Consider the following 19,676-nt stretch of genomic DNA (forward strand, 5'->3'; position numbering starts at 1 on the left):
AAGCTACCCGACATACATGATAATAGAAGGAATCGCAATGTGATGTACTACCACATACGTTCTGTGCTTTGTTCGCATACTATATACCTCTATAGATTTGAAGAAATACTTCGACTATGAATGGAATTGTTTCTGATTAAGACTTGTTTCATGCATATGCCTTATTATCAACATTTGAATTTTACAGTAATAAGAAAAAATACAGTCTTATTGTGGCAGATATAATTATGACACCTATAGGTGAGGTAGTCAATATAAAAGAACCAATCCATGAGAGGTTTTAGTTAAGAGACATCTTCCTGCACACCATGACCTGCAGAAAAAAATAGTTAATTCCCAAATCTGTATTTGGTTATTCAGCGCATGTCTGTGGCGTTTGATACAAAGCACGGACGAACAGATGTATACATATTAACATCTACAACCTAATTAAGTTTTGTATACATAACAGTAGAAACATAAAGTTTCATATTACGCACGTCCATTTCAAATGATGGGTTTGTATGCTTGTGTGTGTGTGTGTGTGTGTGTGTGTGTGTGTGTGTGTGTGTGTGTGTGTGCGTGTGTGTGTGCTTGTGTGTTATAAAATCTCTATGATGTCGAAACTGATGCGAATCCATAGAAACTTATGGCTGTTAAAAACCTAGTTATAACCATGTCTCTCTGAGCACAGTACAATCCAACATACGTTCCACCTCTGAAGTACACAGATTATGCATAAATGTTGCAGCTACCAAACGCTAAACGGCCATATTTTCTGGTCACAATAAGCATTACTGCCATGGAGTGAAAATATGAAACTGGTGATGACACATTGCAAATCTCTTTGTCATCTTCGAGATCATATTCAGAACTATGTGTGACATGCCTTCACTGTATGACTAGCTGGGCAAGGAGACTATACCACAGTCTTTTTTTTTCTTGTTATGCCCGATATCATATCCAGAACCATCTGTGACCTGAGATCACTGTAAGGAGGAAGTGTGGCCTTTTAGAGTTTGACAGCTATAACATGAACACATAACGATGTGTGAACGAGAAGTGGTCCAATTGTCGGATCCCAAGATGCTCAGATAGACATTGTTATAATTCGAGTTTAAATATCCATGGCATTCTATGTTCTCTGGGTCGACATCAGTTTTCACATCATTGAGATTTTATAAGTGACATGCACGTCACTTAATATAGACGTGCTAAGTACCCTTACATTACTACCAAAATAGCTGTCAGGCATTTCAGCATTTTACATGCAGCTCCTAGTGTAATGCAAGATGTCTGTCAGAAAATACCGTACATACAAGCACTTGGGTACCAAATAAACAAGGTTTTCAGATTGAAAAGGTATTTTCGTTGGACGACTAAGAAAACCTAGTAAGCCTTAATGCAGAAAGAATGGTTAGGTTAAAGTGTGATTCTAAATGGATGGTAAAAAGGAAACTTTTTTTTTATTATTCACTTATTTGCACAGAAAGTCACAGGTTCTGACGCATCAATGTAGTCAGTGGGATCAGTTGACCCATTTCCCACAGATCTCCCTCGTTAATCCTGGTAGGCAGCCTAGAGAGTAGCAAGAGTGCCGGGAGCCGCCAGCAGGTCAGATGCGGCGACAGCGGCCTCAGTGGGGTCGACGACCAGTACGGAGACGGCGTTCAATTGAAAGCTCATAGTTACATTTTACATGTATACTTGATCGGAAAATGAGGTATAAAACCGTGTGTGAAAACAAGATAATGGCAATTAATTAAAAACAGTTTATTTAGAAGAGATTTGTACAACATTCAGTAATACAATAGCCTCTTGAGCGGCGAAGGCGTTGAACAACCGCACATTTTGGCAGTCCTAGAGAAGAGCCTTCGTTGTGACAGGTTAACCATGGTAAGCAGCCTTGGCAGCCAGGAAGGCAGCCCCAGGACCACCGTAGACAGCGGGGGCGACTGCGGCGACGGCAGGGGCGGCCACCACGGCAGGAGCGGCGTAGGCGCCGTAGGCGGCGGCGGAGGCGGCGGCGAGGGCGGCGCCGTTGATGGCGGCGTCGCGGGCCCTCGTCTGGGCGACGGCGGCCAGGTGGGCGCCCCTGGCGGCGGCCACGTCAGGGGTGTCCAGGTTGTAGCCGCCGGGACCGACGACGATGTTGGCCGGGCCGTAGGCGGCGAGGCCGGGGTGGATGCCGCCCACATAGACGGGAGCGGGCTGGACGGCGGCAGCGAGGCCTGCGGCATAGGCGGGGGCGGCGACGCCCGCCCCCAGGAAGCCGGGCTTGGCAAGGGCCACGGCCACGACAGCACTCAGGACGATCTGAAATAGAAACATTATTGTTGTACAATGCAAAATCTGCCAATTATTTTCATTCTACTTTACATTTAAATCATCAGTTTATCCCTACTTGCAAGTTAAAAACTATACCTTCGCTAATAGCATAAAAGCCAAATAAAGTTACTATATGTTGTCACTTTTTACAAAAGGTGAAATTATTCTCAAACGGAGACGTCAGCAGCTTGCCCTATCTTGTTACGGTGCCGAGATTGCTCTGCTGATTCCTGCTATCCTGCTATGTGGTAACATTCTCATAAGTAGTGCAGTATTGGCATCTGAGAAGAGGTCTATAACTGCAGTGAGTGATCAGTAGTGTTTTCATAACTATTGTAACACTGCTACTATGTGTGTAAGATAATTGCTGTAATTAGCCCAGGTGAGTGTTCTCGATCATGCTTTGTGTCTCCGCCCCCGTTAGCTGAGTGGTCAGCGCGGCGGAAAGCCATGCCAAGGGGCCCAAAGTTAGATTCCTGGCTGGGATAGGAGATTTTCTCCGCTCAGGGACTGGGTGTTGTATTGTTGTCACCATCATTTCATCCCAATATCCGACGCACAAGTCGCCCAATGTGGCGTCGAATGCCGTAAGTACTAGCCCTCGGTGGCTGAACTTTCCCGAGTGGGGGACTCCAGGCCCACAATACCGTACGCTCATTTCCATGCTTTTGTAATCGTAAACGTTTTCTGCACAGTACACAGCTAATAAGTGTTATTTGCAAATTTTACATCACAGGAATAGCACACTATAAAAAGAGAGTAAGCAAATTTAATAAACTTGCGGTACCTATGTACAACATTGATCTATTTACTCTATCGATATCTATATTACCTTTGGTCACAAGCTTTTGTAAGATAAGTACAAACTCTAAAGAAGAAGACTTGATATTTTATGTGCTGAATTCTTACAAAAAATAGTTCAAATAGCTCTGAGCACTATGGGACTTAACTTCTGAGGTCAGCAGTCCCCTAGAACGCAGAACTATTTAAACCTTACTAACCTACGAACATCACACACATCCATGCCCAAGGCAGGATACGAACCTGCGACCGTAGCGGTCGCGCTGTTCCAGACTGTAGCGCCTAGAACCGCTCGGCCACTATGGCCGGCTTGAATTGTTACAGATCCTAGGTATGATCTCTTTCTTTTGTGGAGTTTTATCCTGATCTGCTCTACCTCATTAATTTATCATATATTCCACTTTCTTATTCTTCACCCTCCTACTTTCTGAAAAATTCATAGTACTGGGTATCCTTCAGCATCCCTGCTACAAGGTACTTGAGGTACTTGCAAGTATGACGTTATCTCAAAAAACTGTATTCTTGCATTTAATGACAAATGCTGTTCTAGTAGGACCATTTTGCAGGATATCACTGTCTCTGTAGGTACAGCAACTACTCTGATAACACAAAATTTTTAAATAGTTTTTTCTATGAAGGTCTCCGTCAAAAAAGTGCCCCGTTGCATCAGTAATATAACGATGCTTTGTTATTTACAATAACATTGCAACTGTTTCTCTTTCCTTTTGGATAGTCTTATCTTCGTCGTTCTGGCTTTATAGAGATGAACAATAAATGAACAGCCGTCCAAAGGTACTGTCATGTTGAAACGTTGGGTTTAACTCATATAGAGTCATGTTCTGGGACGCAGTATCGATTCTATTCCGCTGTCAACGGTCTCTTCTATAAGTCATCTACATGATCCAGTGCAGCTGTACAGCTTATTACTGTAGAAGACTACCTGATCCGCTAAAACCGAGACTGTTTCGAAAATGTGAATTTATTTGTGAGAGTCATGCAGGTCGTTAGCGCATTCCTCAACGCAGTCCAAGAAACTCCACTGTTACAATACACCACGGTGTACCGCACTCACCAGGCACTTCATGTTGGTGGTAGAGGTTTCTAGACTGCGTCTGCTGCTGTTGCTGATGCTGCTGCTGCTCCTGCTGGACTGTGCCGGCGTCTGCAGATGACCCGTATATATACCCAGGAGGTCGGCGGCAGAGGTTCGTGAAAGTAGTGCAGCCGACCTTCCGCTTCTCGGCCATAACCACTGAATGACGCCCAAGCCGGTAGTTGCGTTATCGCATTCCTGGTGTGCCAGACAGCTTCATATACCGTACACACGTTTATACCCTTATTCACTACACATGAGAGGCTCAAAAATATACCATGGAACCCCAAGCGTCTGACTTATTTTTGATACCAGTCCTTAATAATGATTCAAGCACTTGGTGCAGCACTTTCGGCCAGTATTCAACTGCTAGTAGTTTCAATTATTGTACAGGACGAGCTGAGACGCTGCGCGATCGTAGGGTTCTGTTTCACACTCTGAGCATTCCCTGAAAATATGACCGCTGTGCCAATGATGAAGAACTAAATAAACGGGTGAGGGAAGAAGTCTAGCGAAGACCTTTACCAGATGAAGGAGCACGCTGGATAAAAGGGAAATTTCGAGACAAGATGATGGTATTGACCAAGTACGTATTGAAAATGCTAAAGACGTCGTTAGCAACATGGCAAGTGTAACGCACTTTTATTGGTGATCTTCTGAAGATTAAACAAAACATGCAGTTTTTATTACGAGAATTTCCTACATTAGGAAAAACTTATTCGATTTACAGTAACTAAAACCATATGAATAATTGAATACGAAAATATTTCTTGGATATAAAACGAATCAAGTAACATAAATACTACTTCGACGGCACTATGAATAAAAAAACAGCAGCTAGTATAGCAAAATACCAATGAGCTTTGTGGTTCAAGTGACCTGTCCGGATAGTCACGTGTGTTAGGGTTCCGCTGCAGGGATATCCCATTCTTCCTGTTGAAATTATAAAGCCCAAACCACATTTAACTGTATAAAGATTGCCACACAACTATACCAGCCTTGAATTTTATCAGTACTCCCAAATTTTCTACATGAAGCTGTTCACAAACATTTAGCTTATCCTTGTTGTTTTCGTCTATCATTAATTTATCCATTCATCATCACCTCCATGAATTATGTCTCTTTTGTGGAATGTTTTTACATCCGATTACATGTTATTGATCCTTATTCTGGATAGTCTGTTTTGACAGATACAAAGAATAGGAGAAGAGTAGGAAGCAATGAAGAAAACCAAAGAAGGAAACAGCACTGCAACAGATTGGGGCCCTATGCACGCTACTGCACATATTCACTAAAGGGTAGTGAACCCCCTGGGGTTTCCTTTCTCACAAATGATCACTTCTCTACCATAACGCCTGGGTATCACAATTCACGGTGTTTATCACAGTATTTAGTTCCCTCCAGACAATGGTTAGGTTACCGTTTACCAGTATCCATCCCTCTGTTCAAGATATCCCATAGTCCCCTCTATCAACATACATCTCTGCTGATAGTGCAAATTCTCTACCAATACTTAAATAATATTACTTTTTTTTCATATGATGTCTGACTTTCATGATTTGCTAACCATATCCTCACCACATTCATTTACACTTCACTTAGACCTCCAATCACAATTTGGATATGTCCAACAAACTTTCATTACATCACTCTCTATCTATCGTCGAACCAGTACACATTGAATAATTGTGTGGTAAGTTCCTTAAAATATTTGTACCTCTCTGGCACATATGCCACTTTTAAGCTAACAAAAACTCTTGTAAACTTATTGTTTTCTGAGCAGTTACATGTAACTTGACTCCTGACAGTATTTACAACAGAATCTGAATTTACTTCCGCACTGAGATCAAGAGCTATGTTGTCAGTGTTATTGCCTTTCTGTACCTGTGTTACTGAAGATACCAAAATATTTTTGTCCCCAACCCTCTCCTGTTCTTGTTTCCAGAAATGGTCTCTCTGATTCTTTCTACGTCTTCCTCATTCCTCCTACTACATTCCTGGAAAATCTGATCATAGCCACTCTCTACTTCACCTTTCTCTTGTTCATTCTCAGCAGCTTGTTTGTCAATGTTTTCGTCCAAGTATTCTGTCTCTCAGTTTCTAATACTTTCTGAATCGTTTTCGTTTATAAACATTTTAATTTTAACTTATTAAAATGTAAGGTCTATTCTTTTACCTGCCTCCTTCTTTGACTCATCTATCTTTATGCTAACAGTTTCTATTTCCTGCATCTGTTGTTTCTGCACTTCTCTCATTTTCTCTCATGATCTGGTAACAGCTTTTATCTACCAACTCAGTTCTGTGGAACATAACCGAGTCTAACTGTTGCAAGCTTTCCCTAAAATTTTGAATAGTTAGATCGTTAATTGAACACACTATTTTGGAGGATTGTTTTGCATTACTATATGGAGCTATATCATGTAATGTAACTAGCTGTGCATCATGATTAGACAGACCATTCTTAATGGGAAAAGTTTTTATTTGATTAAATTTATCTTGGTCTATGAAAACATTATCTATCAGTGTGCTGCTTTCCTGTACCACCCAAGTAGGATAATCACTAACTGGTGTCAAATTGAAAGAACCAAGTAATACTTCAAGGTCAAGCTTTCTATCAGACTCTTTCAGAAAACCTGCTTTGAAATCCCCACAAACAATAATTTGCTTTGCTCTGTGTGGCAGATAGTACAACGAAGAGCGCAGGTTTTTCAAAAATAGTTGACAATTTTCCAATGGAGACATACATGGTTACAATTATAAAAGTGCCATTATTTAGTTAAAGTTCGCATGCACATGCTTCTATACGATGCTCTATGCAAAAATTTTTAGTTTCCACATTTTTCACATTACGACTGATTTTAACATATATGCAACTCCTCCTCTCTCCAGAGTGTCTCTGCTTACATGTGCTGAAAGCTTATATCCATCTACATTTACCAATTCCATACCTGTGACTACATGATGTTCAGACATGCATCTATCCCACCCTCAGTTCCTAAATCTTCTAAGCAAACAAGAAACTCATCTACTTTGTTTTTTAATCCTCTAATATTCTGATGCAATATATTAACACCATTTTTCACTATCCTTTTACGTGAAAATTATGATACACTAAAATTATTTTTCACTGTACTGTTACGACAATCCTGAGATATTTTCACATCTCTAGTATCTGCCTGTCTGAACTTCTCATTAAGCTTAATTTCAATCATTGTAGGATGATTGGACACAGATCTTAGCCAAAAAAAGTACTTCCCCCCCCCCCCTTAAAGATTTTTCTATCATCCCAGCCAGTTTACCCTTCCCTTTCCTATTGAGATGGAGGCCATGTCTTGTGAAATCCCACCTACCAATACCATCAACAGGAACCAAACCTATGCCTGACAAAGCAGCCACCCGAAGCAGCTGATCTAGCTCCATATTGACTGTCCTGACAGAGTTGTTCAATTGGGGCCATCGTATCGCATGAAAGCAGGAACCAAGCCAACATTTTTATGGCTCGTTGCAGATGCTATTTTTACCAAGTCACACTCAATATTGCAGCCCTGATCCCTATCAATACAGTTTCCCACTCCACCCACCACCACAACATGATCCTGCTTTGTAAAAACCTTGCACAATGATCCTACATTCTCTATCCCTTGGCTAAGACGTGCACTGGGCTTGAAAATACTTGTGACCTGGCACCTGTCACCTAATTTTTCCTGCAAGATCTGGCCCACACCTCTTCAATGGCTACTACCTAACAACAGAACTTTCCTCCTACTTTCCACTTTTTTTGCAACACTTTGTTTCCTAGTGAAAGACTGCTGAGTGATGACTACACTTGAGCCTCGTCCTTAGCTGACTGAGGTATCTATTCTTTGTACCAATGATAAAACTGTCAGATACTGTTCTCTTTCTGTGACCCTATTCCTTGCCACCACGTGCAACCTGTCTTCACCCTCCCCCCCCCCCTTCCTAACCTTATCTGCTCCTCCGTAGCACTATCCAGTTCAGCCTGAAGCGCTCTAATCTCCCATTTCTGTTCCGCTATTTTCCAATCCCTTGAACATATTTACCATCGTTTTGTGTGAGAGTATGTAATGTTCTGGGTGTGTTTATCACGTGTAATGAAATGCGAAATAAAAGGTCCGGACTCAGGATTCTATACCCAAAAATAAGATAAAAAAGCCAGACAAGGCTTTTTGTTGTAGCAGTTTCGCTAGGGTCAATTGTTCAGACTATAACTAATTGTGTTTCCCTCACAAACAAGAACATCATGCTTAAAGTCGTTACTGTAGAATCTAAATTCATAAACAAATGCACAAATTCACGAAATGACGTGTAATTCCCACAATAATCATCATTGTTGAAAGGATAGTCCTAAGTAAGGAATGTCACACTAGAGTTTAAAGTTTTACCCTCAGGGATGAAAGTCAGGGAACAGGGATACGTACACGTACAGATGGCAGTAATATCGTGTTCACAGTGTCTAAAATGGCAATGCATTGGCGGAGCTGTCACTTCTACTCAGCTGATTTCACGCCCAAAAGGTTTCCGACGGTCGCATGACGGAAATTAAGACTTTGAAAACCGAATGCTAATTTGAGCCAGATGAATGGGACATTCTATTTCGCAAATAGTTGGTAAATTCAATATCCCACCTTCCACAGTGTCAACAGTGTGCGAAAATAGCACATTTCACCTCGCCACAGACAATGCAGTGGCCGATGGCCTTCGCCTAAATACCTAGAGCAGCAGCGTTTGCATAGAGTTCTGTTTCGTTCCTTGACACCACTTGCAACCTGTCTTCACCCTCCCCCCCCCTAACCTTATCTGCTCCTCCCTAGCACTATCCAGTTCAGCCTGAACCGCTCTAATCTTCCGTTTCTGTTCCGCTATTTTCCAATCCCTTGAACATATTTACCATCGTTTTGTGTGAGAGCAACTCTACGTGAAATAACCACAGAAGTAAATGTGGGTAGTACGACAAACGTATCCGCTAGCACAGGGCGGCAAAAATTGGCACTAATGGCCAATGGTAGCAGACGAACAACACGAGTTCTTTTGCTAACAGCATGACATCGCCTTCAACGCATCTCTTGGGCCCGTATCGGTTGGACCCATGACGGCTGGAAAACCGTGGCCTGTGATGGCAAAGTTCGAGTGTGGTGCAAACTTCACGAAGTCATGCACCCAAGCTGTCAACAAGGCACTCTGTAAGTTGGTAGTGGCTGCACAATGGTATGGGATGTGTTTACTTTGAATGGGTCCTCTGGATGTTCTGATACTTTGTGACCATTTGCAGCGGTTCATGGACGTGATATTGCCAAACGACAATAGAATTTTTTTGGATGACAGTACGCCATTCCACTGGGTCTCAATTGTTCGTGAGTGTTTTGAAGAACATTCTAGGTAATTCGAGTGAATTCGGATGGCCCGACGTGAATCTTGTCGAACATTTGCAGGACAAAGTCGAGAGGTCAGTTAATGCACAAAATCCTGCAATGGTAGCGCTTTTGCATTACTGGGCTGTTACAGAGGCAGCATTGCTCAATATTTCTGAGGGGACTTTCAACGACTTTTTGAGTCCATGACATGTCGAAATGCACGACTACGTCGGGCAATAGGAGGTCCGACACTATGTTAGGAGGTGTCCCATGATGTTGCCTCATCAGTGTAAGCCTGCAGCGTGGGGTGATGAGCGTTCGTTGAATCAGAAGTTTATGTGACACTTGAGCCACACATGATCGATGATACAGCACTGAAATGCGACTCAGAAAAGACGAATATAAGGCCGCGTCATTTATCGACACCGCCCGTTGACCATCAGCTGGTATCGAGAGTAGTCTTCATGATTATTTTGATCCTGGCGTTTGCAGTGTTCCCCACGTAGATTGCTGCACGTTTGGAGGATGATTCATATAATGAACACGACTATCTCTGTGTCGACCCGCAACCTTCAGTAGGGTTCTGAGTCAAAGAGTTTAGAGTTAAGGAAAGAATGCTCATGGCTTAATTGCACCGTTCAACCATTTGGGGATCGTTCGGAACCAGCACTTTTATCTTACTGAAAGGAAACCAGTCAAAGTATCCAAGGATGGTACCGTAATAAAGTCGCCTAAGATTTTCGTTCACGTGTTCGAACTGTCTTCCTCGTTCTTCCATCCTTCTCCTCGTGCAGAATTGGATGCTCTCATTTCTTGCAGGTAATTTGAACACCTATTCACGAATAAGTGAAATATAAACTGTAGTATCCCCGTTGCGAAACAGACTAATAATTGCAAGAGTTGTTCTTAAAACACCATCGTTAGCACTAGTGCATAGATCTCTGCCTACTTCAGAGATCCATTTTCACTTAAATGTAGTTAAAAATGTCTCTAATCACTATGGGACTTAACATTTGAGGTCATCAGTCCCCTAGACGTAGAACTACTTAAACCTAACTATCCTAAAGACATCACTCACGTCCACGCCCGAGGCAGGATTCCAACCTGCGACCGTAGTAGCAGCGCGGTTTCGGACAGAAACTGAAATATAGTAAAGTTAACATCTCACCCAGTTTAGTATCTATTTCAAATGGGTGCGACACTGTAGCATATCGGTTGTACTTTGTACGATGGGTTAATAAAGTTTCTGAGTGCCTTCGGCTGTAACCCGTTGTTGTTGTTGTGGTCTTCAGTCCTGAGACTGGTTTGATGCAGCTCTCCATGCTACTCTATCCTGTGCAAGCTTCTTCATCTCCCAGTACCTACTGCAGCCTACATCCTTCTGAATCTGCTTAGCGAATTCAACTCTTGGTCTCCCTCAACGATTTTTACCCTCCTCGCTGCCTTCCAATCCTAAATTGGTGATACCTCAATCTCTCAGAACATGTCCTACCAACCGATCCCTTCTTCTAGTCAAGTTGTGCCACAAGTTCCTCTTCTCCCCAATTCTATTCAATACCTCCTCATTAGTTATGTGATCTACCCATCTAATCTTCAGCATTCTTCTGTAACAGCACAATTCGAAAGCTTCTATTCTCATCTTGTCCAAAGTATTTATCGTCCACGTTTCACTTCCATACATGGCTACACTCCAAACAAATACTTTCAGAAACGACTTCCTGACATTTAAATCTGTACTCGATGTTAACAAATTCTCCTCTTCATAAACGCTTTCGTTGCCATTGCCAGTCTATATTTTATATCCTCTCTACTTCGACCATCATCAGTTATTTTGCTCCCCAAATAGCAAAACTCCTTTACTACTTTAAGCGTCTCATTTCCTAATCTAATTCCCTCAACATCACCCGACTTAACTCGACTACATTCCCTTATCCTCATTTAGCTTTTGTTGACGTTCATCTTATACACTCCTTTCAAGACACTGCCCATTCCGTTCAACTGCTCTTCCAAGTCCTTTGATGTCTCTGGCAGCATTACAATGTCATCGGCGAACCTCAAGGTGTTTATTTCTTCTTCATGGATTTTAATACCGACTCCGAACTTTTCTTTTGTTTCCTTTATTGCTTGCGCAATATACAGATTGAATAACATTGGGGATAGGCTACTACCCTGTCTCACTCCCTTTCCAACCACTGCTTCCTTTTCATACCCCTCGACTGTTATAACAGCTATCTGTTTTCTGTACAAATTGTAAATAGCCTTTCGCTCTCTGTATTTTACCCCTGCCACCTTCAGAATTTGAAAGAGAGTATTCCAATCAACATTGTCAAAAGCTTTCTCTAAGTCTACAAATGCTAGAAACGTAGGTTTGCCTTTTCTTAATCTTTCTTCTAAGATAAGTCGTAGGGTCAGTATTGCCTCACGTGTTCCAACATTTCTACGGAATCCAAACTGATCTTCCCCGAGGTCGGCTACTATCAGTTTTTCCATTCGTCTGTAAAGAATTCGCGTTAGTAATTTGCAGCTGTGACTTATTAAACTGATAGTTTGGTAATTTTCACATCTGTCAACACCTGCTTTCTTTGGGATTGGAATTATTATATTCTTCTTGAAGTCTGAGGGTATTTCGCCTGTCTCATACATCTTGCTGACCAGCTGGTAGAGTTTTGTCAGGACTGGCTCTCCCAAGGCCGTCAGTAGTTCTAAGGGAATGTTGTCTACTCCGGGGGCCTTGTTTCGACTCAGGTCTTTCAGTGCTCTGTCAAACTCTTCACGCAGTATCATATCTCCCATTTCATCTTCATCTTCATACTCTTCCAGTTCCATAATATTGTCCTCAAGTACATCGCCTTGTATAGACCCTCTATGTTCTCCTTCCATCTTTCTGCTTTCCCTTCTTTGCTTAGAACTGGGTTTCCATCTGAGCTCTTGATATTCATACAAGTGGTTCTCGTTTCTCCAAAGGTCTCTTTAATTTTACTATACGCAGTATCTATCATACCCCTAATGAGATAAGACTCTACATCCTTACATTTGTCCTCGAGCCATCCCTGCTTAGCCATTTTGCACTTCCTCTCGATATCATTCTTGAGACGTTTGTGTTTTTCCTGCTTCATTTACTGCGTTTTTTATTTTCTCCTTTCATCAATTAAATTCAATATTTCTTCTGTTACCCAAGGGCTTCTACTAGCTCACGTCTTTTTACCTACTTGATCCTCTGCTGCCTTCACTATTTCATCCCTCAAAACTACCCATTCTTCTTCTACTGCATTCATTTCTCCCATTCCTGTCAAATTGTTCCCTTAAGCTCTCCCTGAAAACTTTTATAACCTCTGGTTCTTTCAGTTTATCCAGGTCCCATCTCCTTCAGTTGCCACCTTTTTGCAGTTTCTTCAGTTTTAATCTATAGTTCATAAGCAATAGATTGTGGTCAGAGTCCACATCTGCCCCTGGAAATGTCTTACAATTTAAAACCTGGTTCCTAAGTCTTTGTCTTACCATTATATAATCTATCTGATATCTTCTAGTATCTCCAGGGTTCTTCCAAGTATGCAACCTTCTTTCACGATTCTTAAACCAAGTATTAGCTATGATTAAGTTATGCTCTGCGCAAAATTCTACCAGCCGTGTTCCTCTTTCATTTCTTAGCCCCAATCCATATTCACCTACTATGTTTCCTTCTCTCCCTTTTCCTACTCTCGAATTCCAGCCACCCATGACTATTAAATTTTCGTCTCCCTTCACTACCTGAATAATTTCTTCTATCTCACCATACATTTCATCAATTTCTTCGTCATCTGCAGAGCTAGTTAGCATATAAACTTGTACTATTGTAGTAAGCGTGGGATTCGTATCTATCGTGGCCACAATAATGCGTTCACTATGCTCTTTGTAGTAGCTTACCCGTACTCCTATTTTTTATTCATTATTAAACCTACTCCTGCATTACCCCTATCTGATTTTGTATTTATAGCCCTGTATTCACCTGACCAAATGTCTTGTTCCTCCTGCCACCGAACTTCACTAATTCCCACTATATCTAGCTTTAACCTATCCATTTCCCTTTTTAAATTTTCCAACCTACCTGTCCGATTAAGGGATCTGACATTCCACGCTCCGATCCGTAGAACGCCAGTTTTCCTTCTCCTGATAACAACGTCCTCTTGAGTAGTCCCTGCCCGAAGATCCGAATGGGGGACTATTTTACCTCCAGAATATTTTACCCAAGAGGACGCCATCATCATTTAATCATACAGTAAAGCTGCATGCCCTCGCGATAAATTACAGCTGTAGTTTTCCCTTGCTTTCAGCTGTTCGCAGTACCAGAACACCAAGGCCATTTTGGTTTGTGTTACAAGGCCAGATCAGTCAATAATCCAGACTGTTGCCGCTGCAACTACTGGAAAGTCTGCTGCCCCTCTTCAGGAACCAGACGTTTGTCTGGCCTCTCAACACATACCGCTCCGTTGTGGTTGCACCTATGGTACGGCTATCTGTATGGTTGAGGCACGCAAGCCTCCCCACCAATGGCAAGATACATGGTTCTGTAACCCATAGAATGCCAAATTTGCTTTTATACTTTTAGTAACATCTTCTCGAATAGTACCAGCCCAGAGATCGGAATGGAGACAATTTCATCCACGGACATTTCACCCAAGAAAAAGTCCTCATGATTATGAATGGGAAATGAAATGGGTGCCCTTGGATTAGACAACGAATGTAGTGTCTCCTTGGTTTAGTTGTCTACGGTAGGGATAAATCAAGTCCATGTTTTCAATGTCACATCAGCTAACCATGATGGCTGTTGCCCATACACCTACTAAAACGGCTACTGCAACTTTTCAGCGTTCTCAACAGGTACTGCTACGGTGCGGTGCACCTGAGTTAAGGCTTTCTGTATCATTGAAGGATGCAAGAGATGCCACCACTTCCAAGCCTTCGGTTTTTATGGACGTGTATCAATGCACAATTCATATGATACGCACGAAAAGTGTCACAAAAAGGACGTATGTACTTATGTTTCTCCTTAGTCTCAAATGGTTATTAACTACACTGAAGCGCCAAAGAAACCGGTACAGTCGTGCATATTCAAATGCAGAGATATGTAACCAGGCAGAATACGGCGCTGCGGTCGGCATCCCCTATATAAGAAAAGAAGTGTCTGGCGCAGTTCTTAGACCGGTTACTGCTGCTGCAACGGCATGTTATCGAGACTTGACTGAGTTTGACGTGGTATTATAATCGGCGCACGAGCAATAGCTCACAGTATCTCCGAGGTAACGATGGAGAGAGAATTTTCCCTTACGACCATTTTACGAGTGTACTGTGAATATCAGGAATCCGGGAAAACAGCGGATCTCCGACATCGCTGCCGCTGGAAAAAGATCCTGCAAGAATTATACCAACGACGACTGAAGACAATCGTTTAGTGTGACTGAAGAGCAACCTTTACGGAAATTGCTGCTGATTTCAATGCTGGGACATCAACAAGTGTCAGCGTGCGAATCATTCAACGATACATCGTCTATATGGGCTTTCGGAGGTCAACTCGAGTACCCTTGATGACTGCACGACATCAAACCTTATGCCTCGCCTGGGCCCGTCAACATCGACGTTGGATTGTTGATGACTGGTGGGATGAGTCTCGCTTCGGATTGTATAGAGCGGATGGACGTGTACGGGTACGGAGACAACTTCATGAATCCATCGACCTTACATGTCAGTGGAGGACTATTGGTGGAGGATCTGTAATGGTGTGGGGTGTGTGGAGTTGGACTGACAAGAGACCCCTGATATGTCTAGATATGACTCTGACAGGTGATACGTACTTAAGCATCCTGTCTGTGTTTTAGAAAGCACATAGACATTAGGCTACTGGCCTATATTTTGTTGCTATTCTTTTGATATATGATTATTTAATTTGTTTATGTATTTAATAATGTGTGTTAAAGCGTGATTATGGTCCAGCCGTCGAAATATTTACATAATTTCAAGTTATTTAAATGTAAATTCCTGTACTTCGAATGTGTTTTATTATGTTTGTGTGGGTGCGTTGGCATGAAGACGGAGCGAGCGCTCTAGCCAATCACAGCGCTCGTGAATGGGGAGACTGGATGGAAGCGAGTTCGGGTGAAGAGTTCTGGACAGGACGGGACAGGACACGGGAAGTGCTGGATGCGACGGCTCGACGGACGCGGATTCGACGGAAGGACTTGGAGAGTGGAGCGGTTTGCACGTGGTCGAGAGAGGTAGAAGTACTTCGGAGTGCCCACTTGTACACTTGTGAAATTTCCGTGGCTTCTACAGTGAAGACGTAGTGTGCGTTTAGAAGAGAATATCTCGCGAGCTATGTTGTTGTTCATTTCTAATTACGTGCAGTAGGAATCTATTGTTTCCCTATTATTCAACTTATATTTTATTTAATTCCTGGACCAGCGACATCAATAAGTGTTTTGCAGAAATATACTGCATTCTCAAAAGTACTTCTACTATCTTACTCATCATTTAAAGTCGTTAGGATAGTACCTGCTGATTTTGTATAATTGCTGTCCTTCATTGCCTAATTTATGTGTTAGTTTCATCATTTGCAATTGCCTAGTGATAGAAACCTTTGACCTTTCGATTGATGTATGTATTCTTATTGTATACTGTAAACTCAGGAGTATTTGGCCTGTAATGCGGCAACTACGTTTCCGAGCCCCTAGACCACGAAACCAGCCAAAACGTTTAATATTTCAACTCTGAGTCGGCGGGTATGTAGTTGGAGGAGAAGAGAGGATATAAAATGTAGACTGGCAATGGCAAGGAAAGCATTTCTGAAGAACAAAAATTTGTTAACATTGAGTATAGATTTAAGTGTCAGGAAGTCGTTTCTCAAAGCATTTGTGTGGAGTGTAGCCACGTATGGAAGTGAAACGTGACGATAAATGGTTTGGACTAGAAGAGAATAGAAGCTTTCGAAATGTGGTGCTACAGAAGAATGCTGAAGATTAGACGGGTAGATCACATAACTAATGACGAGGTACTGAATAGAATTGGGGAGAAGAGAAGCTTGTGGCACAACTTGACTAGAAGAAGGGATCGGTTGGTAGGACATGTTCTGAGACATCGAGGGATCACCAATTTAGTATTGGAGGGCAGCGTGGAGAGTAAAAATCGTAGAGGGAGACCAAGAGATGAATACACTAAGCAGATTCAGAAGAATGTAGGCTGCAGTAGGTACTGGGTGATGAAGAAGCTTGCACAGGATAGAGTAGCATGGAGAGCTGCATCAAACCAGTCTCAGGACTGAAGACCACAACAACAACAATGCATGTGTTTCTTTCTCTGTCAGATCAGTTGCCACTGACAGTGTGCTGTACCAAGAGAGTCGTGTAGCAATTAAATATTTTACTTGAAGCTTTTCGTGTACTACTATATGTCTCTTAGAAAACAGCATACTTACAAGCTCTGCAGCAAGCAACATACAAGATATTCATACAAGAGAGATATTTTCGTCAGAAAAACGGGAAACTCTAGGAAGCCTTATTATGGAAAAATGGGTTGTTCATAGTATGGATCTAAAGGAATTGTAAAAATGAAGAAAACGTTTTTGTGCAAAAAATAATTTACTGCTCTTCACATTTTTGTACAAGAAGTGACAGGATGTGAGGTATGAAAATAGTGGGATCAGGTGGACCATGTCTCACTGCTCCGCCTTGTTAGCCGTGGTAGGCGGCCTTGAGAGCAGCGAGAGCCCCAGGACCGGCCAGCAGGCCCGGGGCGGCGACAGCCACGGGGGCAGCGTAGGCAGGGGCGACGGCAGCCACAGCGGGGGTGGCGACGACAGCGGGGGCGGCGTAGGCGCCGTAGGCTATGGCGGAGGCGGCGGCGAGGGCGGCGCCGTTGATGGCGGCGTCTCTGGCCCGGGTCTGGGCGACGGCCGTCAGGTGGGCGGCCCTGGCGGCAGCCACGTCAGGGGTGTCCAGGTTGTAGCCGCCAGGCCCGACGACGATGTTGGCCGGGCCGTAGGCGGCGAGGCCGGGGTGGATGCCGCCCACCAGGACAGGGGCGGGCTGCACGGCGGCAGCGAGGCCCGCGGCGTAGGCGGGGGCGGCGACGCCCGCCCCCAGGAAGCCGGGCTTGGCCAGGGCCATGGCCACGACAGCACTCAGGACGATCTGAAAGAGAAAGATTATTGCTGCAGAACACAAAATCTGCGAGTTATTGTCGTTCTTCGCGACATTTAAATCAACAGTTAATCCCTACTCGTAAATAAAACTCATGCATTCCCTAATAGTCTAAGACCCGAAGGTTTGTGTGCGTATGCTGTCTTGCTTTTACACAGGAATAAAATAATTCCCATCGCACGGGATTAGCCGAGCGGTCTCAGGCGCTGCAGTCATTGACTGTGCGACTCGTCCTGGCGGTGGTTCGAGTCCTCCCTCGGGCATGGGTGTGTATTTTTGTCCCTAGGATAATTTACCTTAAGTAGTGCGTAAGCTTAGGGACTGATGACCTTAGCAGTTAAGTACCATAGGATTTCACACAGATCTGAACATCAGGAACTAATGACAACCTTTTGTCCCAACTTATTAATGTGGGGAGAGAGCTTTTATGTGGCATGCCGGTTTTCTTATTTTGAGATGATTAACATTCTGTTAAGTAGTGAGAAAAGGGCTGTAACTGTAGTGATCGGTTACTAATGTTGTAACTGGTGTAATACTGATGCTTTGTGCGTGAGAAAATTGCTGTAACTAGACCGAATGAGTGATGTCCCTCATGCTTTGGGTAATCGTAAATTATCTGCAAACAAGACACTGCTTTTAAGTGTTATTTGCAGATTTTGTATCACAGGTATGGCTCATAACTAAAGAAGATTAAGCATCACAAATCTGATAAAACTGCTGTGAATATTTGTTGCTAAGTACATGATGGATCTCTTTATCACCTTTACTCACAACCTTTGTGAAAAACATGCTGGCCGCTGGTGGCCGAGCGGTTCTGGCGCTTCAGTCAGGAACCGCGCGACCGCTACGGTCGCAGGTTCGAATCCTGCCTCGGGTATGGATGTGTGTGTTGTCCTTAGGTTAGTTAGGTTTAAGTAGTTCTAAGTTCTAGGGGACTTATGACCTCAGCAGTTGAGTCCCATAGTGCTCAGAACCATTTCCTTTGTGAAAAACGTACCAATTGACAACAAGCAGCCTAGAAACATGATATGCTGAATTAATACGTCATAGATATGAGCTGTTTCTTTCATGAAGTTTTGTACTCAACTCCTATACCTCACTAACTTGTCATACGTCCCACCTCCTTATTCTTCACCCTCCTCTTCCTGATAAATGCGTGGTACTGCACATGTATAAGCTCCATATCGTCTTTCAGTTAGCCTCTGTTGCTATCCTAATAGGATCATTTTACAGTTTTCGCATGTACAGCAACTGCTCTACAACATATAACTTTTAAGTCGTCTGTTCTGTGATGGTGCCCGTCAAATTAGTTACGCAGTTTCACGAGAAACATAACAAACCTGATAAATTACAGCAACGGTGCATTTCTTTCTGTTTCCGTTTGGTTAACCTTATTTTTGTTGTTCTGGATTTTCAGAGATATAATATAAGTAGACTGCCGTTCAAGGGTTCTGTGATTTGAAACTAGACGGATGTAAATCGCATAGAGCTCCATATTACGACGCAGTAACGATTCCCTTCCTTTGTTACTGTCTCCTCTCTTTGTCAGCTCCAACAACCAGTGCAAGCTGTACAAGTCATAACAGTACAACACCACCTCTTCCATTCAATCCGTGAATGTTTCGAAAATACAGACTTTTATTGTGGAAATCATTCAGGTCTCCAGCCTATTCCTGGACGCTGCCCAAGAAAAACCACCGTTGTACTACCCTATGGTGAGTCGCACTCACCAGGCACTTCATGTTGGTGGTAGAGGTTTCTGGATAGCGTCTACTGCTGTTGCTGCTGCTGCTGCTGCTCCTGCTGGACTGTGCCGACGTCTGCAGATGACCCGTATATATACGCAGGTGGTCGGCGGCAGAGGTTCGTGAAAGTAGTGCAGCCCGACCTTCCGCTGCTTGGCCGGGACTACTGAATGACACTCAGCAGGTAATA

The 19,676-nt window shown here is 43.0% G+C and overlaps 2 protein-coding genes across 2 annotated transcripts; both read right to left on the reverse strand.

Annotated features, from left to right (window-relative positions):
- Positions 1 to 1,737: 1,737 nt before the first annotated feature.
- LOC124789796 (cuticle protein 16.5-like) lies at positions 1,738 to 4,249 on the reverse strand. The gene is made up of 2 exons (XM_047257273.1): positions 4,181 to 4,249; positions 1,738 to 2,295 (listed from the first exon to the last, which is right to left on the reverse strand). Exons 1-2 carry the CDS (start codon positions 4,190 to 4,192, stop codon positions 1,867 to 1,869), a joined length of 441 nt encoding a protein of 146 aa, XP_047113229.1. The 5' UTR covers positions 4,193 to 4,249; the 3' UTR covers positions 1,738 to 1,866.
- A 13,024-nt stretch (positions 4,250 to 17,273) lies between these two features.
- On the reverse strand, positions 17,274 to 17,708 carry LOC124789210 (cuticle protein 38-like). Its single transcript, XM_047256504.1, has one exon. It carries the CDS (start codon positions 17,706 to 17,708, stop codon positions 17,274 to 17,276), a length of 435 nt encoding a protein of 144 aa, XP_047112460.1.
- Positions 17,709 to 19,676: the final 1,968 nt, after the last annotated feature.

The sequence above is a fragment of the Schistocerca piceifrons genome, chromosome 3, assembly GCF_021461385.2.
Source record: "Schistocerca piceifrons isolate TAMUIC-IGC-003096 chromosome 3, iqSchPice1.1, whole genome shotgun sequence".
Taxonomy (NCBI): domain Eukaryota; kingdom Metazoa; phylum Arthropoda; class Insecta; order Orthoptera; family Acrididae; genus Schistocerca; species Schistocerca piceifrons.